The sequence below is a fragment of the Cornus florida genome, unplaced genomic scaffold (assembly GCF_030987335.1).
Source record: "Cornus florida cultivar Cherokee Brave unplaced genomic scaffold, ASM3098733v1 CherokeeBrave_3.0.0_Hap2_Chr01, whole genome shotgun sequence".
Classification (NCBI taxonomy): Eukaryota; Viridiplantae; Streptophyta; class Magnoliopsida; order Cornales; family Cornaceae; genus Cornus; species Cornus florida.
This window is the reverse complement of record NW_026775571.1, coordinates 70,160,289-70,184,081: the sequence shown is the minus strand read 5'-3', so window position 1 is coordinate 70,184,081 and position 23,793 is coordinate 70,160,289. Positions and strand designations below refer to the sequence as shown.

General features: G+C 34.7%; 1 protein-coding gene across 1 annotated transcript in view; it reads right to left on the bottom strand.

Annotated features, from left to right (window-relative positions):
- Nucleotides 1–23,793, bottom strand: part of LOC132299754 (protein BLISTER-like) — a 35,790-nt gene that overhangs the window by 4,659 nt on the left and 7,338 nt on the right. The window contains exons 5-12 of the mRNA XM_059796559.1: nt 22,517–22,582; nt 12,853–12,963; nt 7,151–7,227; nt 5,906–5,973; nt 3,600–3,713; nt 1,516–1,712; nt 1,214–1,282; nt 421–576 (exon numbers count right to left, since the gene is read on the bottom strand). Of these exons, the coding sequence (XP_059652542.1) occupies nt 421–576; nt 1,214–1,282; nt 1,516–1,712; nt 3,600–3,713; nt 5,906–5,973; nt 7,151–7,227; nt 12,853–12,963; nt 22,517–22,582 (858 nt within the window). The remainder of the gene's footprint in view (nt 1–420; nt 577–1,213; nt 1,283–1,515; nt 1,713–3,599; nt 3,714–5,905; nt 5,974–7,150; nt 7,228–12,852; nt 12,964–22,516; nt 22,583–23,793) is intronic.

Genomic DNA, 23,793 nt, shown 5'->3' with positions numbered 1-23,793 from the left:
TTTACATTTTTTACTATTATAAATATTTGTGAATAATTAACTTTATGGCCTTCAGACTTCTTAAAAATTACATAGGAATAGGAATGAGAAACCCCATTCTTGGTGGTAATGGGATACTTGCTATTTGAAGGTATTCAATTCCCCAAGGAATGAGTGTGTCACTGTCAATTAACAAGCTCAAAATATGGTTACTGTGGGAATGGGATGCGCATTCCCATCAGAGATAGTGGTAAACAAAATTTGCTTCAATTTTTAAAGAAAAAAATAAATGCCTGAGAGATTGGTCTCCAAACAATCATCACCAATTTTTAGAATGCCAACATTTGCATGCTTACCTTCCTCCACAGAGGTATGATACATGATGAGTCTAAAATCTTTTAGGATAAGAAAATGGATTCTATTCTAAACATAATTGCTTACCTCATCTCCTTCATCCGCATATGCAGTGTTGTCATCCATGTTCCGAGCATCTAGTTGTCTTGCCGGGACAATCTCAGTTGCCATACTTTGGGAAGTCAAAAGCTCTAATCTTTGTGTTTGAACTTCAAGTTTTTGAGATAGCTCCTTGTTCAATTCCTTCATTTATAAAGAAACAAAATCAAGTAAACTAAAAGATGAGACATACAGCAAACTCAGTGTGATTGTGACCGCCAAAGCAATTTTGAAGCATACATTGCACCATTTCATTATCACTAAAAATATACAATATCATTATCCTAAAAGAAATATGATTATGAACTCAATCCCATAACTTCAAAATACAGTTCTTATAAGCAGAGATAATGTAGAACCATATATTGGGGACATGAGTGAGAGCACATGCATTTATAGTGATACATTATAATGCATTTAATGCTTCAGTACATTACTAGGATATAAGTATAACAACACAACTTTGGAGTACTTTTTTCTTTTCTCTCTCTCTTTGGAGTACTTTGAAAAAAGTTGAGTGGTTAGACAATTAATTCATGCTATTTTTTTGGTATACTTGATCTCTTAAATGCTGAAGTTTAATGTTTGCCAGATATAAGTATATTCCTCTAATCAATAGAGGCATGCCTTTTCAAAGGGAAATAAATGGTGCAGGGAAAATGGCTTTCCTGCCCATACGGTAACTTGAACCTTGATTGCAGTTTTCGCATCATGTACAAAATTTTGCAGGTTATATAGCTCCACAGACAGTGAGACTTTATTCTACTGAGATCAAGACTACCTTCAGTTTAGAACCTCGAGATGATTCAGCCGTCAGGGATTGCATTAATTCTTCTTTCTCCAACGCTAACTGCCAATACATAAAGTGCAATATTTATTATTTTTCGAAAGATGAAACTCCTTTCCTAGTAAGCTGCTTCTAGAAGGTAAACTCAGTAATATACTTTAATTAGCTCATCATTGGATTAAAAAAATGAAAATTCTGATGGAAATCCTGGCCCTTACAAGGAGACGGGGAAGAAAAATCCAGATATGCAAGATACAGTTGATACTGAAATATAGCAATGAGGGAACAAACGCTACCTCGGACATCAGGGCATTAATGTTTTGAATCATTCTCATTTGATCAGTAGGAATATTCAAAGATGACGCTTCAAGATTGAACTGTCTATTTTCAGGCAGCAAGTGGGAACTGGAGGCATTACTTCCAAAAACTGGTTCAGTATTGTGCATTTCCAGGCTTGAGGTGTCTGGTGTAGGATTTGCATCTTCCCCATGGACTGAAGAAACAATATCAATGTCCAAACGAGGCATCAAAAAGATGGATTCAAATAAAATTACATAAAATGAAAACCAATGGAGAAAGAGAATCCATGATCAGTATCCAGTAATTACAAATAAAGATATACGTCAGCATAATTGGGAGAGGGAAAAATAAATAAATAAAGAGCAAGAATCCCCTTAATATTTAGTATGAAAGAGGTGCATAATCTCAAGGTTTCACTTCAATCATTGATAATAATTCTTGATTTAGAACCTGAACTTAATTGCCTGCTTGCTGATTCAGCCATCATCGCACAAGTGGATTGAGCTTTTCTTTTCTTTTTTTATTTTTTACCAACAGCACAAATAAATCACTATATGCATTTCTTTCATATGCCATGCAACACTGCTGTGCTACAATGGCTTTGGAACTAAAAATTTGACTGCTCTTCAAGGATCCAAATGACCCAAACCCACACAAAGGCAAGGTTTTTTTTTTTTTTTTGATGGAAAGAAACAAAGGTAAGATCGTGATTTGATGTTTTCACATTCTCAATATGGGAAAATTGTAGTATGATCAATTGGAACAATTTTGAGCTTGGTCATGCTAGGTCAAGACTTCAGGCAAAGCAACCAAACCAAAGATCTCCCATGTATAAAATGCATCTTTATGATATGAAGTAAAAAGGTGGTGGCTTTCATAAATAATCAGGTGACCATATTCTAAAGTTACCCTCATTTGCCGCTAGGGGTGCAACATGGGTAGACCAACCTGAATCCAACCCAATTTTTATGGGTTTGGGAAACCAATTATGCAATTAGGATTAGGCTTGAGTCAAAAAACCCAACTTGAACTTACTTTGGGTTTGGCTCAAGTTGAGGAGTCATCAACCTAAACCCAACTTGAACCCCCGAATTTTAACCTCACTGTTTTTTATATTTAAAATTTAAATATATAATTTTTTAATCACGATTAACCTTTTATTTTACTTTCTTTTTCTTTAAATCCTTGTTTATTGCATATAAATCCTTTGGAGAATTAATCTCTCAAAAATTTGTTTACAATTTTATATATTCACATTCAATTTTTTGAAATTTTTATGGACTCGGAAAGGCCTATAGGACCAACATCAACCCTAGTGACGGACCCAAATAACTGTACAAGAGGGGGCAACCTTGAACAACAAGAATATATAGCGGGGAATTATAAAAAATTTAGTGGGTACATTTTAAGATTTTAACAAAAATCATAGGTAATTTTGTAAATAAAAAAATTTCAGTGGGGGAACCCTTAATAGGTCCGTCCCTTGTCAACCCTATTTTCTAACTTGAAGTAAACCTAAGAAAAAATATTTTAACTTGGGTCGCCTCAATTGGAGAGAACTCTTGTTCTGCCACAAATAGACCAAACATCTATGCATAGACTTTTGCTTTAACCAATGAATTTGAGCCTATGTGACATGAATTCGGATACGTGTGTCATGTACGGGTATGTATCCACAATAACTAATTTCAGATTCCAGTACATCACAAAAAACCAAAGCAAGATCAATTAGAAGGTAATAGCTCACCTCTCAACCAATAAAAATTCATAAAACTACACTTGGTAGACAATTAAAACTATAATAAAAAATAAAGACTATAAAGTGAATAAACTAGGAAACTGACTAATAAACTCCTTTTAGTTCCTCCTACACCACAAAGGCAGGTCACTGCATATAATAAATGTTCATTGACCAGAAAATAATTAAATACGAGACTCTAGAATTTTTGGCTATCTAATACAACTCACTTTCATTCAAAAGTGAATTAACTTGATTATCATTACATTTCCCAGCATGTGGCAAAAAAAACATTTAACTCAAAAGCTGCAATAATGAAAAACACAAAACTAGCAGAAGTACCTAGATCCTCTGTAGAAGTTGACATATCCTTTTTATTAGGGAGATTCTTGCTAATATCAATGAACTTCCCATTTGCAGAAGCTTTCCGAAATTTGGCTTGCAAGAGCTTTTTCTCTGTGCAAAGGGATAACAATGAGAATGGAGAAAATACAAGCATACTTAACATTCATGGAGTAATTTCAAGACTACTATGCCCTAAAATACCTAAATTAACATAATAACATTCAGAACATAACATTAAGGCACTAGGGACAGATCAGAATGTATGCATAAAAAAGAAAATTATATGCAACAAAAAGTAACCCACACAGTGAAGCAAGATATTCTTGGATGTTTAACGAAGCACCTCTATTTAAATTTCTTCTTCTTCTTTCATTTTTTTTTTTTTTTTTTTTTCGATAAGGTTAAGCCCCTCTATTCTTGGCATCAGAAGTCACATATTTGACTAAGTACATAGACAGATTTACTCAAAACCAGTTGTAAGAAAAATATAATGGCCTATCAACGAGTTCAGTCAAGATGGCCCTAGACATTTTTTTTTAAAAAAAGATGGCCCAGGATGAGTAAAAAAAAAAAAGAAAAAGAAAGCCAACCCAAAAAGTTGGAAGACGAAAAAAAAATATTCACCATTTTTTTTTTAATGGTAAAGCAAACATACACACCCTTTTGCCCAGGCCCGGGTTCAAATCCCTCCCCCTCCGCATAGGAATAAATCCACATTTATATAAAATAAAAAACAGAAAAAAGAAATATAACCTATATTTTTCTCCTTCTCCTTGTTTTACTACTTTGTAACTCTAAATAATTTTGTCCATTTATATATTTATATTATATATGCCCAAAGTAGACATTTATGCAAGGTTTATAAAATAATTTTTATTTATACATGATCTTATCTTAGTTTATATATATATATATATATATATTTAAAAGATATAGAAGACTTCTATGTAGAGAATAGTATATTATAGTTTATTTATATATATATTTTAATTTGATTTTCATAAACACTAGTTTCCCCCACACCCCAACAAGTTTCTAGGTCTGCCCTTGCTCATTGTTAAGATAGATGGGAAAACTATAGTCAATTATCTGCCATCAGAAGTGTTCATAAAGTTGCATATACTTTTCTAGATAACCTTCTAATATCTGATCTCTGTAAGGCGGGTTAGGGTAGACAAATTAAAAAAATGGGGCACAATGCCATAAGTGAAGGCTGCTACTAAATATTGGTCCACTAAGGTGATGGAAGGGATGGACTGGAGCAATGGTATGATTTTTGCACAAGGAAAATGGATGAGAATCCTTCCTAAGACCACAAGACTCAAAAGATACAAGTAAGCAGAGAAAGAATCGAAGCCTTACTAGAACATCAACGTAGAGATGCCCTCTAAACCACTTTTACATAGTAGCTCCTATTTTGGACAATAAATCACCAAACCATTGGTTATCATCAGCTTCCAATTGAAACTGAATGAAGTATATCCATTTATACCAACATTTTTCATTAAAAAATCTGATACTTCTAAAAGGCCAACCTTCCCTTGTTGACCCAACATTCATCAAAGAGGAATCTCCTTCCAACAATCAAATATATAACATATTATGGAAAGCCTATCTAGGACCTTCTCAAAAGGACCAAATTCTATTTTGATGGAGGATTCATATTAACCCAGGTTATCTAAAGAGTTTCTGTCAAAAGTTGAATTCAAGGATTTCTGCTGGAGCTGGCTTCCAAGAATGATGATCCCTCAGAGCATAATGTATAGATGAGACAATCACATCCAATCTCCAAAAATGATGCCAAACCAAAGCCAGAGTGAAGTCAGATATGAAATTTATCCCAAATCTCTTTCAAAGAATTGATCTTCCCTTTCATAATTCTTGTGTTCCTCTCCATCCAAATTGTCCAAAATAATGAGAAGAATGGCACAAGATCACAAACCTTAGAACAGTTGTGCCCTTATAGATTTGTGTTTTATTCAACTTCACCAATTACAATAGTGGATTTCGGAAATGTTGGAAGCCAGAGTTTTAATTTTAATGGAAAGATTCTGGACAACTTTTAGTTCATTACGGTTCCTGAATAATCTGAAGGGATATATGTGATGATATTTGACAGGCACACTCTCTTTGATTGTTTTTTTTTTTATTGTTCTCTATACAAGAAAAGTGAAAAGGGTGAAACTGTGAGACTACACTGTGGTTGGAATGCTAAAACTCTTAGTTGTAGAATTGTTCTGTAAAAATAGTTGAGCACAACCAAACCAAAAAAAGGAAGTGATAGTGGAGCACAATAATGCAACCTTCTTGTAGAGAATCAATAGTGGATTGCAAGTCTTGACGCTCTTTCTCAAGCCTTGACACTTTCTTTCTGCAAGATTCAACATGGAAAGATTATTGTCAAATATTTAATCATGATTAGAAAAAAAAAAAACTTGTTAGGAAGTAGCACAAACAAAAAACTGTCATCCTCTTATTGCATGTCGTACAAATCAGAGTGAATCATATTGTTTTATCAAAAAGAAGACTTCCTGGGAAAATGTAACGGTAGCTTTAGCAAACAGCAAACAAAGAAGCAAGCAAGCAAGTTAAGTACCAACAGACAACTACATCCCGATTTGCAAGATAAGATCTCTAAATTTATTACAGATTCAGACCAAATTCTTATATTGATTTTCAAGCACAATAGTATCACTGACATTGTAAACTACAAGAAATCATAATGAAGAACCACATAACATGCATAAGTTTCAAACAAGTTCCATTTCATCCTAATAAATAATTAAATGTCCAAGTCATTCAAATATGTCCTCTAAATTATGATGCCACCAGCATTTCTGTAGGAATTAGTCAACAATGATTATCGTAAATTGTTTTTGTAGAGAACCAAAAAGGTTTATTCATTATATGTCGTTGAGTGAAAATAATATTTTAGGATCACTTCCTTTGTTGGTCACTTTTATACACATGGCATTATAATAAGTCATGTCCTAACCATTCATGACATACTTTGTCAAGTATAATTCATTCATAGTGGCCAGTGGAAGTTCATCGATGGTAGGGTGGTGAAGGACAGTGGTACCTCGATCACAGAAGTATGCACCATTTTTACAGAATCAAGAACTTCATAATTAATGTCTGAATTACCTCTAGTTACCCAACTAATTTTAAATAACTATAGAATAAGAAAAACTCAACTCAACTTAACAAAGCCTTACCCAGAACAATCAAGGTCGGATACATGAAACTAGTTTCATTATACCGCTCTATCTGCTATTATATGATGTAAATTCCTTATCATCTTAACCCAAATGAATTTTGGTCTTTCCTTCTCCTAGCATTAATCTCAATGGGAACCATGTGGGTAGCTTTGTATAAATAGCTTACGATATGGAAACAAATGCTTCACTATACAGTTTAGGTGATGCCCCACCACATAAGAAACAGCATATGCAGACAAAAATAATAAAAAAGAAACCAAATTTGAGAAACAGAAGACACAGATCAGAAAGTCGGTCTTTTTAATTTAGTAGTCAGGTAGCACATACTTGAAGGAAGAAATTTCAGCTTGAGAGTTCTCCATTTGCCTCTCCAGTTTGAGCTCACTGGACCTCAGTCTGAGTGCCTACACAAATAAAGTAGATACGAAATATAAGGAAAAGATAATGACAGAAAACATACCAGACCACGGGATATGTAATGCAACTCAAAAATCAAGAAAGATCTATGTTTTAGGGAAAATTACAGTATGAGATATCATAAAAACTAACTAAAAATATGTAGACAACTAATTAGAAAAGAATATTTGAGTCACATCCATCACAAAAATATTTAACCTTGCTTATTGGCTCTCATTAGGTTTCCAGAAGGGAAATAACCTAAGGCTTTACAACTTTCCAATTTGTCAAGCCCTTTTTTACCAGTTAGACACTTGATGGTTTTGCAAAAGGGATGAGATCCTCCAGACATTTAATTGGTTATGCAATTAACCAGAAAAAAAAGTCAGATGCAGAAATTTAGTTATAAAAGATGAAACCCAGCCTGATACGTAACTGCCCGCTCATTATAGCATCATCTGCTTCAGTACACAATCTTCATCAACAGTTTTCTCTAATATATTGCAGCCTAAAAAGTTGCCTATTCTTAATCATATGTTCTATAGAAGACAGGCTTGAAGCAATACACATGAAGCTGATTATCAAGTTATGACAGGCATGTATCAGCTGACTATAACGGGCTAGGTACATTTTCTCAGACAACAAATGGCAATATAACTACTCTTTAACAATAAAGAAAAATTAGCATCCCTTTTCAAGGGAATTTTCAATGCTGGTAATACCAACTCAGTGAAGGAGTTCAATAAGTTCACTTCAACAATTCCCATTCAAGTAGAGGTGCAAGGTGAAAGTCCAAGGATCCTAACTTCGTAGTGCCAATCAACAGATTCTCAGACTACCGTTCCTTGTCAGCAAATCTTATAATTTTTTACACCAAGCATCGAATATAGCAGTAGCAGTGTAACATTAATATAGCTGTATAATGTTCCACATTTTTATGGTCCACACAGAATAGCTAAAAACCTTTTCAAATGAATAGCTTATTTGCCCCTCCTCTTCCCCCATCAAGAAAAATAGATAAATAAATAAGAGTTGCAGCCACGAGATGAGGGTTTAGGAAAATTCAAGAAAACCTACAAATAATGCAAAAGATTCAATGAGACTGAAATAGAGTGTTCATGGGACAGAACTCTGAGGATGTGCTAACAATGACATCGGAAAACACTAAAAAAAAACTCAATATAATGCTGCCTACCAATATTTTTATGATGGTTTTAGGTTATGGAAGGCTTAAAAGGGTGGAATCTAAGTTTTGTAGACTCTAAAGGGTGGAATAAAGATTCTAAGGTTTGTAGATTACAAGGGGATGAATCTGGTTTGGTTTTAATAAATGACAGGTGGTTGGATCTTTTTACCCGTAAGTGAAGCAACTGAAATTTCAGAAAATTGTTTGTTGAAACTCTGGACAACTAATTATGAAGTTCATGTGTTAAAATTTTGCTGGGCTTGATAAGGTAGAGTACTGAGAATGGAAATTAGGAGGAAATTGTGTCTGTTTGGAGACTTCCAGTTCTGTGAACAATTTCGCTCGTAAAGGTAGGAATTTGATGTTGGAAACATATTATTCTAGAGTCTGCTTACAAGGTAGAAGAAGAAGAAGAAGAATGTTGAAGGATTCTCACCAAGAATTCCTTGGGCCGCTTCACCCCTTAAGAATTGCACTGTATAATCGAAAATTCTCTAGAACTACAAAAAAATAATTATAACAAAAATATAATAGGGCCAGTAAAGCTCTACTTCTAGAAGGACTAGCACTCCGGAAAAGGAAACTAAGAAATTTGCCACTGAAGAGTACTCTAGAACTACTAAAAACTAATTATAACATGATTATAAATAAAATAAGAACCATAAGTCATAATTACAACCCATCAAGTCTTTGATGTACAAAAAAAATATATTAAACTACACCAGCAGCACAGCAACACATGGAAAATAGATAATAAGATTCAAGTTAAATAAAGACGAGATCATACAAGGTCCCAAGATCTCTCCACATGAAATTTCCTATTTGCCTCTTTCACTTGTGGGAACACTCGACATAAAAAAAAAAAATACTAAGGAGGAAATTTATAATATACAGATTCTGAACTTCAACATTAGAATAGACTAAATAATCTGAGTTAAGGGTGGACGTGTCTCTCTTGAAAAGGAATAAAAATATCAAGTAGTGAACGTGCTAAAGAAAGATGAATTCACACTTAGGTCAATTTTCTGATCTTAAAGAGCATGTTCCAGTTTAGTTTCCATCAAAAAGATGTCTCAATCAAGAAAGAGATGGAACAGTAGATTAATTGGAACTATGCTTGAAGGTATTAGATCTAGAAGAATTATGGACCAGAAGGGTGTTTTAGTTAAATACTATGTAGTTGGCAGTGACAAGAACCACAAAGATGAATTGTCTAAAGGATCACCGTCACTACCATTCATTGAAGTTCAAAGACAAAGGAATACAATGTTTTTCTCATCATTTAAAAATATCCTTCGTTAATTAGAATATTTTCAAGAAAGTCAAGGAGGCATCTATTATTATTATTATTTTTTATTTTTTTGTTCCCGACAGTTCAAGCAAACGCTCCCACACCCACAACATTGCCCGTAGCAGGGCTCGAACACCCTCTCCTTTATAAAGGAGAGATCATACCATCTGCGCTAATGCCCATTGGTAGTCAAGGAGGCATTTTTTCTCGCTAATGATGCTTAAAAATTTATGGGCATTAATGAATTATTCATAATTGTGGAAAAATGCTTGAGTAGGAATCAATAGTTAGTTCAGAGCTTGGACTAACAAGCTTAAAAAGGCAATTCGAGTTCTGAAACATCAATTCATCAAAATAATGCCAAGGGTTAGGTCTGCCTACGGGTTTGTGTCAGAGACTAGCTACATTGTGCAAACTAAACGCCTAACGTTAGGTCTCTCTCCAGTCTCCCCCTCTCAACAGTTACTGTAGGTTGGACCAGCACTAGGTAAATGGCCTTTATAGATACCCTTTTTTTTTCCCCATAATCTATGCAATGAGAAAATTATTCCCCTTTTCTTTCTATCCTACAATTTAAGTTATTCTCATTGAAAGAGAGGTTTTATTTATTTGACCAAAGTACAATACTCAACAACACTTTCAATTAAAAGCTATAAAGATATGTACGATATTGCAAAGTTGACAAAATTTATATGCCTCAAACAAAGTAGAGACTTAATAAAGTAAAAAATAAATAAAAAGTCCTACAGGATGTAGTATTGAAAGCCTTTATTTCCTATTTTCACAGAATGCCTCCTGAGAATAAAAGTGAAAAAAAAATAAAATGTCCTACAGGATGTAGTATTGAAAGCCTTTATTTCCTATTTTCACAGAATGCCTCCTGAGAATAAAAGTGTCCACTACATTTTAGCAATTCATCATTCACAATCTCTCTGTACTTCCCCCCAACCCCCTCCCAAAAAAATCAGTAACAGAACAAAAGATTAATCTTCTTTTAGCACAGGCAAGTGTACCTTCTCTTCTAAGTCAATAACTTCAGAGTCCAACAACTTGGCACGTTCATCAGCTGCTAGGTAATGGCCTTCATAGATATGTGATGTCGTGGCCCAAATTTGGTGCCGGGTTTTTTGCTCATGGGTCGTGGACCCTAACTAGTCTCTTGTAGCCCTCATATATATAAGGGCGCTTAAGGTTTGGAGTGGTGTAAGAGAGAGACTCCGATTTTACACATAGTGAAGACTTTCGCCAAATCTCAACCATGGACGTAGGCTGTTGCCGAACCACGTATAAATCTGAGTTCTTTGTGTGATGTATTTAATTTTTTGTCGTGATACTTGATTTTTATCTTGGGTTCGCTGCGTTTGTCATAACAAGATACCTTTTTTTTTTTTTTCCCATAATCTATGCAATGAGAAAATTATCCCCCTTTCTTTCCAGATAGAGTTATTTCTGAGTCTCAAAATGCTTTCATTGGGGGTAGAGAGATCCTACAATTTAAGTTATTCTCATCTATGTTACCCGGACTCGGGTATGGGTGTCGGACACGGATACGTGTCTAGAGGTCGGATCCACCAATCTATTCAATTATAGGACACGGGGACACGGAATAAAAGTGTCCAAAGTTCGGACACGGGTACTTAGACACGGCACAGAGCTTGAATCACTTATTTACGTAAGTACACAACTGTGGTTCAACACATTTGATTTACCAAAAATTGTCTTATACTATAGATCATATATAAAATATTATGTTATGATGGATTGAAGGCCATCTTTTTACTATATCTCTTTTTTTTTTTCTTAAAAAAACACAGATCATTAATTCTAGAATTTATTATTTATTTAGACCCATACTAATACTAGACACGTCTAAATTATTATACAATAATAAAAGTATAACCTATTTAAGAAAAGTCAAAAAGTAAATGCACTGGGTCCAATAAAAAAAGTAACTGCACTGAGCCCAATGTGATAAAGGAACACACAAACAAAGAAAACGTGGCAGTAAAATGACCACTCAACTGCCACACGTCAGACCATTAAATAGAGAGATGAGTGGTGTGAATTCACTCTCGCATAAAATTAAAAATCGTATAACAGCCGCGCGTTGAAAACAACCATCTTCAACCTTAAAAAAGCCCGAATTTCTAACCAGCAGACGCGAGCATATCTTCTTCAGTCATTGATCAGCCATGTCCGATGGAATCAAGGGGTGTCCGACCCATATTTCGTGTCGGTGTCCGTGTCGCGCGTGTCAACACGGACACCCTGACCTAAACTGACGAGTCCAGGTAACACAGATTCTCATTGAAATAGAGGTTTTATTTATTTGACCAAAGTACAATACTCAACAACACTTTCAATTAAACCTATAAAGATATGTATGATATTGCACAGTTGACAAAATTTATATTTCTCAAACAAAGTAGAGACTTAATAGAGTAAAAAATAAATAAAAAGCCCTACAGGATGTAGTATTGAAAACCTTTATTTCCAATTTCCACAGAATGCCTCCTGAGAATAAAAGTGTCCACTACATTTTAGCAATTCATCATGCACAATCTCTCTGTAGTTCCCCACAACCCCCTCCCAAAAAAAATCAATAAAAGAACAAAAGATTAATCTTCTTTTAGCACAAGCAAGTGTACCTTCTCTTCTAAGTCAATAACTTCAGAGTCCAACAACTTGGCATGTTCATCAGCTGCTAGGTAATGACCTTTATAGATACTTTTTTTTTTTTTTCCTTTCATAATCTATGCAATGAGAAAATTATCCCCCTTTTTTTTCTATCCTACAATTTAAGTTACTCTCATTGAAAGACAGGTTTGATTTATTTGACCAAAGTACAATACTCAACAACACTTCAATCAAAAGCTATAAAGATACGTACGATATTGCACAGTTGACAAAATTTATATGCATCAAACAAAGTAGAGACTTAATAAAGTAAAAAAAATAACTAAAAAGTCCTACAGGATGTAGTATTGAAAGCCTTTATTTCCTATTTTCACATAATGCCTCCTGAGAATAAAAATGCCCACTACATTTTAGCAATTCATCATTCACAATCTCTTTGTAGTTCCCCCCAACCCCACTCCCCAAAAAAATCAATAACGGAACAAAAGATTAATCTTCTTTTAGCACAGGCGAATGTACCTTCTCTTCTAAGTCAATAACTTCAGAGGCCAACAACTGGGCACGTTCATCAGCTGCATTACATTCTAGGTGTGCATTTGCATATTCAATTTTCACCGACTCAAGTTCCACCTGCCAACGTCAAAGATGACAAAAATAACAAAAAATGAGAAAGAAAAACACAAAAAATACTCTACAAATAAGAGAACAAACAGAAACATATTAAATATACTTACTACGCTATGAACCATGCAAGCATATTTTAAAGATAGGATGGGAAAATTAAAATAGACATTATGATCCCAGACATGCACATCTGAGTAAGAACACACTTGACATTTATATATGTGGACATCAACAGCGAATATCTCGTACAAATTCCACAAAAACTTCATCAATCAATCAAATCTATAATGAATGGAATCAAGGAGGAAAAAGTTGGATCTATAGAGTGGGGAAGGGCTTCTAGAGTATTCTGTTGTGTATAGTGATTGAAAAGTCATCCACAAGGCCAGCCTAAGAAAAATGTTAGTCAATCTTCCCCCAATATGTAAAATCTTGAAATGAAAATAACTGAAGGAGCCTACGAAAATTGATGGAGATCAAAAGTATAATCCTTATTATTTGAGGTCCAATGCATATATCAATATTATCCAATCAGCTTTTTGTGAACCATTTTAGTTGTCAAATTTGAGGCAATCGCATTCTTTCTCAAACCCTCAATTCTTTTTTGGCCTTCTTCTTGTTCTTACAGTACCCTCTGCTTGAATCAAATCACTCCATATCAGTGCTTTCCTTAAACCACAGCTCAAATTTCTCGAGGCCACATTCATTTCTTCTAATCCATTGTGATGGCACTCGTCCATCTTAAAATCTTCATTTTGACAATAATATCTTTTCAAAATATAGTTTATTAGCTATCTAACATTTTCTGTCATAAAGCATGCATAGGACTTTCCTTTTAATGCTCGCATAACATTCAAGAAGCACATCTCTGTTTCATCAATCACGCTCTACATCTTTGTTTCATCCATCATGCTCTACTTCTATGGGTACCATCCTCATCTTGTAAGCACGACACTTCTCCTGGGAGTGTCGTGGCGGTATCTGACACTTGGACATGTGTCTTTTCCTAAAATTGAATATTTCTTTTTTTTTCTGGTTGGACACAGATTAAACACTTTCAGAACAAGGCGGAATAGTTTTTTATGATTTTTCTAAGAAGAATGTGATTCCAATGCAATTTTTAAATATATTATGGTTAGTTAGAAAAATAATATAAAATTTTTGAAAACAAAAACAAGAAACAGCTAACTCAAAGCACTAAAAGTGATTTCATTCATTATAATGTGGATAAAATAGGTAATTTATAACTATATATATATATGCAATAATATATTATTTTATATAATAATGTGTGGATAATATATATTTTTTATAAAAATCCTACGTCATTTTATTACTTTTTGATGTAGGACCGTGAAAAGCTACACCACTTTTTGTCTTTTGGCTATGCCATTTTTTTCCAAAGATTTGCTATATCGCCATGTCCATACTGTGTCATACCTGCGTCCAATGTCCATATTCGTACTTCCTAGATCCTTGTTAGTCTCAATTTCCTTCCTTATGGTTATCGAAGACATTAGAAATGGCCACTCAAAAACTTATTGGATATCAAGTGTCACGGCATCCCATTTTTTTTTTTTGATAAAATTACACTTCATATATCTTACTCCTGCTTAATCTAAAACATTACAACCGTCACATTCTAGAGTAAGTTTCTACAATTCTAACTTAGAATTAACCCCTGGTCAAGTTTAATCAACTAAAGAGATGATCATTATGCTGAGAAGCATGAATATTTTTCCAATAACATTACCGGCACTCCTAGATACTGGCAAATAAATATTATATTATGACCACATATCCGATGCATGTCAAATAGTCCAGATCATGTCTCTATTTTGAACATTAAGGTGTGATTTCCAATGTAATAAAACAATGCTGACAAATCGTTCCACTTGAGAAGAAAATGGAAAAACATATTTTGGCCACAAATATCACTGTTATTAAGATACCAACATCTCTTATAAAAAACACATGCGTGCACACATATAAGGAAAATAGGGAAGTTCTGATGTTTCACGGTCAATTAAATTTATGAAAATTGAAATTTCAAGGAATTGGACTACTGGAAACAACCACAAGAGAAGAAATAAAAGCTCCATTAGATTCAAAAAAGAGAAAACAGGTGGAAACTTGTTATTTCTTGCAGTGATTGTCATTGCCAATGTCACAATCCTGGTGATATTCAACAGTTCTGAGCTTGCATAATGATATTTCTTCCGTTTTTTTTTTTTTTTTTTTTTTTTTTTGTCTTTTGACATCCATTGAAATATTGCAATAATGCTTCTTCTGTCATTTCATACCCCACAGCAAACATCACTTGAGCTTCACAGCTTTCACGATTCAAACCCCACAATCAGAGTTGCTTACTAGTAGAAGATATTACAGGTAGCTCAACCAATCTTCAACTACATTTCTATTAACATGTTTGTCTTCTCAGATTCTAAACTCTGCTGCCGTTAAACATTTTATTTTTTTTACAAGTAAATATGTATTAGAAAGCATACAAAAGGGGAACGCATCCCAAAACTACACAAAGGTGAAAGCCAACGAATAAGGTCCTATGGACCCAAAGAACCCAAAAATTCAACAAACTCTTCTATAGATTTACAATTTCTCCGCATCACGCAACCAAAAAAAAAAAAAAAAAGAACTAATAATAAGAAATTTCAAAGTCCCAATGGAAGTTAACCACCAAGGAACCCTCACCACTCAAACTAAAACTATAACCTCTACCATGTTCCTCATGTCCACTATCCAAGCAACATTTTCAGAATCATTTCTGCTTTGGACATATGTCAACTCTTTTAAATTCATCCATCTTTTCTAATTTAGAGTAAATCATGTCTGGTCATACTACTAGTTCTTAGCCTACAATCATGTGCATCAGTGTCCGCGGTTCTGTAACCAAGCCCATATTGTCATCTTGTAGTACCAGTAGCCAAAAGACAACAAATGGCATAGCTTTTTCCATGTCCAATCATATATGACTTAGTCCATTTGAAAGATCTTGAAAATTGTTTCCTTGTTTAGTCCTTTAGTGGCTTTATTTCATAAACAAGACCCTAGTGATGCAGCAGCGGGTATGGGCGATTCGAGAACAAAATTCAAGTAAATAAGAAAGAGGTTAAGATAGAGATTGAGAGAGAAATAGAATAAGAATAATAGGGAAAGAAATTAGAATGAAAGAGAAGAGAAGAATCACTGAGGGAGAAATCAGAATTGAGGGAGAAGAAACACAATAATTTCTGAATAATAATCAATAGTCAATCATCAAAGCTAACTTTCAGTGTCTGAACCAACATATAAATAGACATCAAAGAAAAACCCTAATCAACCTATTACCATAAATAAAACCCTAAATTGCTGAAATATCCCATAATAATAATAAATAAACAAAAATCCCTAATTTTATCTTTCTTTCCCATGTCTCCAATAGTAGGTATGGGCCATGTGGTCTTCAAGCTCTCGGGCCAGGCCCGGTTCTCCAGCATTCCCTCCCGGTTGAGAAAAACTCTCCTCCGGAGAGTAAATGCAAATGTAAATCTTCAAAAAGTAAGAATCAACATAATAAAGTTGTTTCGCTACAATCCATGTAAAATCTAAAGCTCGAAGGTAATTGTGGACATTCCAAATACGATCAATCCAATCCATATACTGCAGCTGAGAAGACGTAAGTGCCAGTGTTGATGCTGAGAAAGACGGAATGCTGCCTGTAGGAACACATGCCAACAAAATTGGAGGCTCAAAGGTGCCTTGGTTAGGTAACAGATACTTCACATCAAAAATTAAACTAGTACTCATATCCAAAGACCAGTCAAAGAAATATGCATTAGGTCCTGATTTTTGAATGATGTGGCAAAGTCTATCGATTTTGGCATGTTTCATCTAGAAGGAGTTTTTATGATAAGGTTGAGGTAGTGCACAAATTATTGCATAATCTCCTTCATTTAATTCATGATTCCTATAATGAGCATATGCAATGAGTTCATAATTCTTTTTACTTAAGACAATTTCTTGTCGCATATCGGCATAAAAATCATGAACAAGTTGAACGAAGGAGTCAACAAACTCAAGTGAATACATACATGGAGGTGGAAGATAATAATCAATGGACTGGCATGGTAAAGAACCGCAAATAATCTCCAAAGAACAACTACCAGTACTTTGATTAGTCAAACTTGTATAAACATAATCCATGATAGGTAAAAGCAAGGTCCAAGTGTCTAGGTGCATGCTAATAATAAAACTTACCATCTTTCCTAGACCTTGATTTACAACCTCAATTTTTCTATCATTCAAAGGACAAGATGCAAAAGGAAACTTCAAATTTGTTCCTAAGAATGTCCAAAGTGTCTTCCAGAAATTACTATTGTACTTGACATCCTTGTTTGACACAATGGAGGTGGATGATTCATGAAATTTAATCATATCTTCAAGGCAATCTCGAGTGACCTCATTTTGTGCAAATTCATCATTTGGCTGACTCAGTTCAACATGTTCCCAAGGATGAGTGAGATTATGTGTGACAACTGAAAATGATCTTGGGGTTAAGGCAATTGTGTTTTGCACAACAGTCATGTGTGGCAATTCAGACACATCTTGACAAATAGAAGCGACTACTTCCACAAAATCAGTGGACAAAAGGCCCAAAGATTGTAGAGCCTTTGGAAGACGAGGCTCAAGAATTGTAGCGCAGTTTTTCAATACTTTTTCTCCTAAAGTACAAGATTGAGGCGAAATAGTCTGATTTCCTTTCCTAACAGTAGTTAGAAGAGGACGAAGTAGCTCTATGAAGATATAGTCGCATTCCTCCAGTAATAGAGTCATAATTTGCTCCATATATTTAAAGATATTGTCCGGATGATAATCTCTTATTTCTGTTAAAAAGTACTGAAGCATCTGGACAATCAACTCTTCACATTCCAAATCTAACATTATCAAACATGACTTGACACTTTCAAATGTGTTGAGGATTTTGACCCTTTTACCATACGATGGTCTAGATGTATCAGATAAATTTTCAAAAGATGATACAATCACCTGAAATACTTCTACCATTTGATCATCATTATAGGGAAAAGCCGGTCCTGTAATCCTTGTTAACTCACTAAGGCATGAGGCTACTGCAACTCTAACATCACAATCTGAATGCTTTAAAAATTCTTTAGCAATTAAAGCCTTCATTATTGGAGAGAGTGCAGTCTGCATTGAAGCACATGGGTCCTGATGTACTTTGCAAAGCAAGTGATCAGTTTTGTTAAGCAACCAAATGAGCTCACTGATTGAGGATGGAGGTTGAAAAAGCCCATTTTCAATTTTCAGAAGTTGTTGTTCCAAATTTATTTTCAATGTTGTTTTTGTTTCCCTTTCATTTTCACACCAATTAGCTCGACTTTCATGTGATAGGCTGCTAGGTCTGTGCTCAACAATTTTGGTCTTGCCTGGCTTAGAAGACAGCCATTGGGGACATAAAATGATGTTCTCTTCTGACATCATTATGAAGACGTCTCGGCTAGGTTAGTGGACAAAGTTTAAGGAAGGCCGACATAGGACTCAAATTGAAATAAGTAAAATCAAATTATACCTATTGCACTGCACAACAAAGAAATCTGAATGCAATGAAATTAATTATGCTAAAATCCATGCACTAGTGTAAGTATTTAGGTGTAAAAATAAGGTGGAAAAAATGAAAAAGATTTTTTTTATTTTATTATTTTTTTAAAACCTTTGGCAAGAAAGGAACTCAAAGGAAAATAATACTAAAAGAAATAAATAATTTGGTTCAAGAATCAAATGGATTCAATTAGGACCTTTTGCAATTTCTAAACTAATCAAATAGATAAAATACTAATTGCAATTTTTAATGGAAGAATATGTACCTTTTCCGAAGTCCTATGTAGCTTCCAAGTATTGAAGGTTGTTACCCAAAAGTTGCTGTAAAATGAAGTAAAGAGAGGCCAAAACCGGTCTTTTAATAAATCTGCTCCTCTCTCCTAAACGACAATAGACCCACAGTTTGCGATCAACAGTCCCCTCCAAGCAATGACCAGAGACAGCGAAAACGATAAACTGAAAATGGTGATGAACCGAAGTTCTGGTGACGACTACAACTTGAGAAGATTCCGACGATGGCAGATTCCGGTGAGATGTTGGGAGATCCACGACTGGTGGCTAGGGCTTGGCTCTGCGATAAGGCTGTTGGATTTGGGTTGGAGTTTAGGGTCTTACAACCGTTTGTTGGATATGAAGAGACGGTTTTAAGGTTTTGCTTAGTTGTAGATGTTGGCAGTGACGGCTAGGATTTGAAAGTGCAAGAAAGGTTGTAAACGATGATGGGCTCGGTGGGTTTGGGTTCGACAGTGGGGTTTAGAGTTCCAAGGAGTGAAAGATTTAAGTTAATGTTTTGTGATTAGTGGCTGTGGCGGCAGCGGCTTGGGGAAACGTTAATGAACAGTGATAGAAGGCAAGATTGCTGTGAACAGCAGTTTTTGTGTAACAATGAACAATTGCTCTAAATCTTTTGCTCTGATACCAATTGATGCAGCAACGGGCGATTCGAGAACAGAATTCAAGTAAATAAGAAAGAGGTTAAGATAGAGATTGAAAGAGAAATAGAATAAGAATAATAGGGGAAGAAATCTGAATGAGGGAGAAGAGAGGAATCACAGAGGGAGAAATCAGGATTGAGGGAGAAGAAACACAATAATTTCTAAATAATAATCAATAGTCAATCATCAAAGCTAACTTTCACAATGTCTGAACCAACACATAAATAGACATCAAAGAAAAACCCTAATCAACCTATTACCATAAATAAAATCCTAAATTGCCGAAATATCCTATAATAATAATAAATAAACAAAAATCCCTAATTCTTTCTTTCTTTCCCACGTCTCTAACAGTAGGTGTGGGCCATGTGGTCTTCAAGCTCTCGGGCCAGGCCCAGATCTCCATTACTAGAATTAGCCATTCTCAAGATTTCACCACTATGGCATGCACTCAATTAAAAGAAGAACAATGCTTGCCTTAGGCCGCATAAGAAGGAACCTCCTCCTTATGATGAGGTGGCCCAATAAAATATCAACAGGTGTTAAAGCTTTAAAAGAAAAGAAAATGATGACTACAGGGAATAGAAACTGATCCTTCCCTCTTTCTCTCTCACACAGCGATATATATTACTTCTGTTTTGAATCTAAAATCAAACAATGTTTTTCGCTTTAATGAATCGGACCATGTGAGTTGTGAGTTGAATTGATCAATGGCGACGTCTTCATCTCAGGACAAGTAGTTCACCATTCCACCATTGATAGCCTTCGAGTCCGTACTCCTCCACATCAATGTTGTCCTTTATGGACAGTGGTGGTGGTGGGCTAATATATCGCTCGTGTTCATCTTCGGTGGTGTCGTTTTACGGCTCCGGCAATGGGTTCAACTCCAGATCCATGACGTCGAGTTGGGATTTGGAACGATTCCATAGAGCTCGTACGCTGGTGGCTTTCTCGTCGTAAGAGGAGCCGATTGAATAACCTATGGATACTTGAAGTTTTTATTGCATGTAGTCATCATTTTCTTTTCTTTTAAAACTTGAACACCTATCGACGTTTTATTGGGCCACCACATCATAAGAAGGAAGTTCCTTCTTTTGCGGCCTAAGGCAAGCATTGTTCTTAAAAGAAACATTAGTTGCCTTCTTGCATCAATTGCATGCCTGTATCCGTATCAAGAGTAATTGGTTTCTTCTCACTTCAAAATTTCTCTGAGCCCTAAAACCATCAACAAAATGGTATTACTAAATAAAACAATCTTATCACATAAATTAGTTGTTGATTCCTCTCCACCTACATTCTCACATTTTGAAGGTAGGTTCTTATTACAGTCAAGCACCAATTTTTTGCATATTCAATTTTTTCTCCACATTTCTGCCAACTAGCAATTTAGACAAAGCTCTTATTCCCCGTATCCTATTTCATGAATACTTGCATTATAGTTCTTCCTACATAGAGAATACAATCTACCTGCATGTTCCAGTTTTTCTGTCCTTTGAAATACAATCATATTTCAAAAGGATATCAATGCAATGATCCAATCATAAAGTGCCTTTTTTTTTGTTTCTTGTAATACTACCCATTTTGAGAGCTATTGATACATTTTATTCCAGTATTCCCATCCCTTCTCAGCCACCTGATCATCGACTACCACATCTTCATTTTCTTTCCAAACTCTCTGTTCATCATATTGTTAAGGTTTCCTTTACCATTCGAATTTCACCACACCTTCAGCTTGTTAGATTTTGCTCCATCAGCTCATCTTATTCAAGATTCTAAACGTACTGCCATGCACGGACCCAATTTATAGTCAGTGGGGGAAATTGCCTCCTTTTTTTTAATTATATACCTATGAAATTTTAATGTTGCCCACCCTGAAATTACAAAAAAAGAAAAAAAGAAAAAAAAAATCACAATTTCCTGGGTCCGTCCCTACATACTGCAATTATTGGAGTGTCTTAAATAAGCCAACGTCATGGTTGATCACTCTGAAGATTATAAACAGCTTCATAAAATGCTCACTTTATCCCTCATATTTAAGGACCTCTTCAAGACCAAAGATAATTCTCCTATGAGGTACTTGTAGCTCTTAACGTACAATCAAATACACAGTTCTGTTGAGCCCCACAAAGCTCGACTGACAACTGTAGCCATGTTTTTGCACAGGCGTCTGGGGAAACCAACACTCTGTACCCTATATGATTGTCGTTTGTCTAATATATCCGACTTCTACCAATATCAAACATAATATCAAGCATCAGCTCAATGTGATGCATCTCTTCCTATATGGTGATCTCATTAGTAAAGATTATATCAAGTTGCCTCTTGGTTTTCTCAACCTTTCGGAAAATCTGTCATATTGATTGTGTTATAAAAAGGTCTCAAATATCAATTAGCCCCTCTTGCCTGGTTTGAGAAACACAATTAAGAAATTACTTTTTACTGTAGTGTGCACATGACTAAGCTATATACATTTTTTTTTTTTCTTAGTTGATACTCCCACAGACATGCCTCCACTGAGGCTTGAACCCCTGACCTTCCTTTGGAAAGTAAGGGCCTGATACCGCTAGGCCACTGGCCCGTTGGTAACCTATATACATTCACACTCACTGAATCATCACTTTTTTTTTTTTTGACATGCAAGCATGGATGACTGAAATGGTGCTTAAACTCCTTTGGAGACTTGAAACCATGGACGCTATCCTACTACCCTATAAGACAAGCAACTTCAAGATTCAACCTGTAGCTCGTGGTTACCCCTTCTTCCTTCTGGATAGCTAGCATTGCTAATTTACCATTATTCATACTGTTCATAATATCATTACTACATATAATCCCTTTACATAGTCGAGGATTTTAATTATCATTTACATCAAATATCTTGGACTTTTATATATTTTTATGTCCATAGCCTGCCTACATTCACGGATGGAAAAGCTAAACTATGATTATTACTGCCTATGGATTTATAAAATTCTATGATGGAAATACAATACAGTACAATTACTAACCAGTTGTGCCTTAATTTCCTCCTGTAACTTTTCCATGTCAGATTTCAGCTGGTTGACAGCACTTCCCTGTAGACAAAAGAAATAAATCAACTGAACTGCTCATACCATTAAAAAGAAGGGATGGTGAAGATCAAAAATTTTGGGGTCCTTCCAGCAATGGGAAAAAAAGAAAAACCCACCAATGGACTGTTTAAAAATTTAAGAAAATCGGCTGAAATGAATATACATAACAGAAACAAATATAGAATTTGCCCTGCTGGGACCAAGTAGCAGACAACATAATCAGCCATAATAGTAATGGGAATGCAACTGTAGTCTGGACCCCATGCTACTTAATAAAACCAATAGAAGACACATTGCCAAATTTTCCCAGTTTAAAATTTGGTAGACCAATTTTTTTATATATATTTTTTATTTCCCAAGATGCCTCCAACAGACGCGGTATAAATTGAAGCATGCAACACAAAAAGGCTACTTTAAGCTTCCTTGTGACGGATCCTCTTTCTAATCAGTTGTTTCTTAAGGGTCCTTTTTCAAGTCATGTGTTATTCAGGAACAACGAAAAGGCACACCAAAACTTCTATTCTTTCAGAAAAAGAAATTTACAGGTTAAAATAAACCTTATATCTAAAAACATCATTGCATAAAATTTGCAATTGGTGAAATCGCATGAAATTATACACACGTACACAACTGAGATATTTTTTTTTATTTTTTGTTTTTTTTGTTTTGCATTTAAAGGCCTTATATGTCAATAAGAAATAGTTTAATTCTAAATTCAATTTTACAAAAAATAAATACCAATAAAATACATTATATGTAATAAAATAAAAAAACATAAAACCTATCAACTAGGAAGAAATATATATATATATATATATAAAAACCATAAAACCAATAATGGGTCAATTTGACCACTTCTACCTGAAACAAGAAACCGTGTTCAATCTAAAAGCGAGAAACAATCAAATATATAACAGTTGTGAATCCTGAGCTCATTGAGTTAGTTCAAATGGTTTTAATCAAGATGAGCATGAGAAAGATCTATTAGCACCATAAGTTCAGAATATATTAATCCTTATTTTGAATTTGTTAGACGTTAAAACCAAGTATCTTTAATTTATTTTGTTCATTTTTGCATGACAACAATTTTAAATAAACAAGTATAAATTTACAACACTGATAAACAAACAAGTATAAATATATGGTCAATACGATCCATGATATGGGTGCCATTTACATTATTACTGCATCAATCAGTATGTCAGTCAATTTAG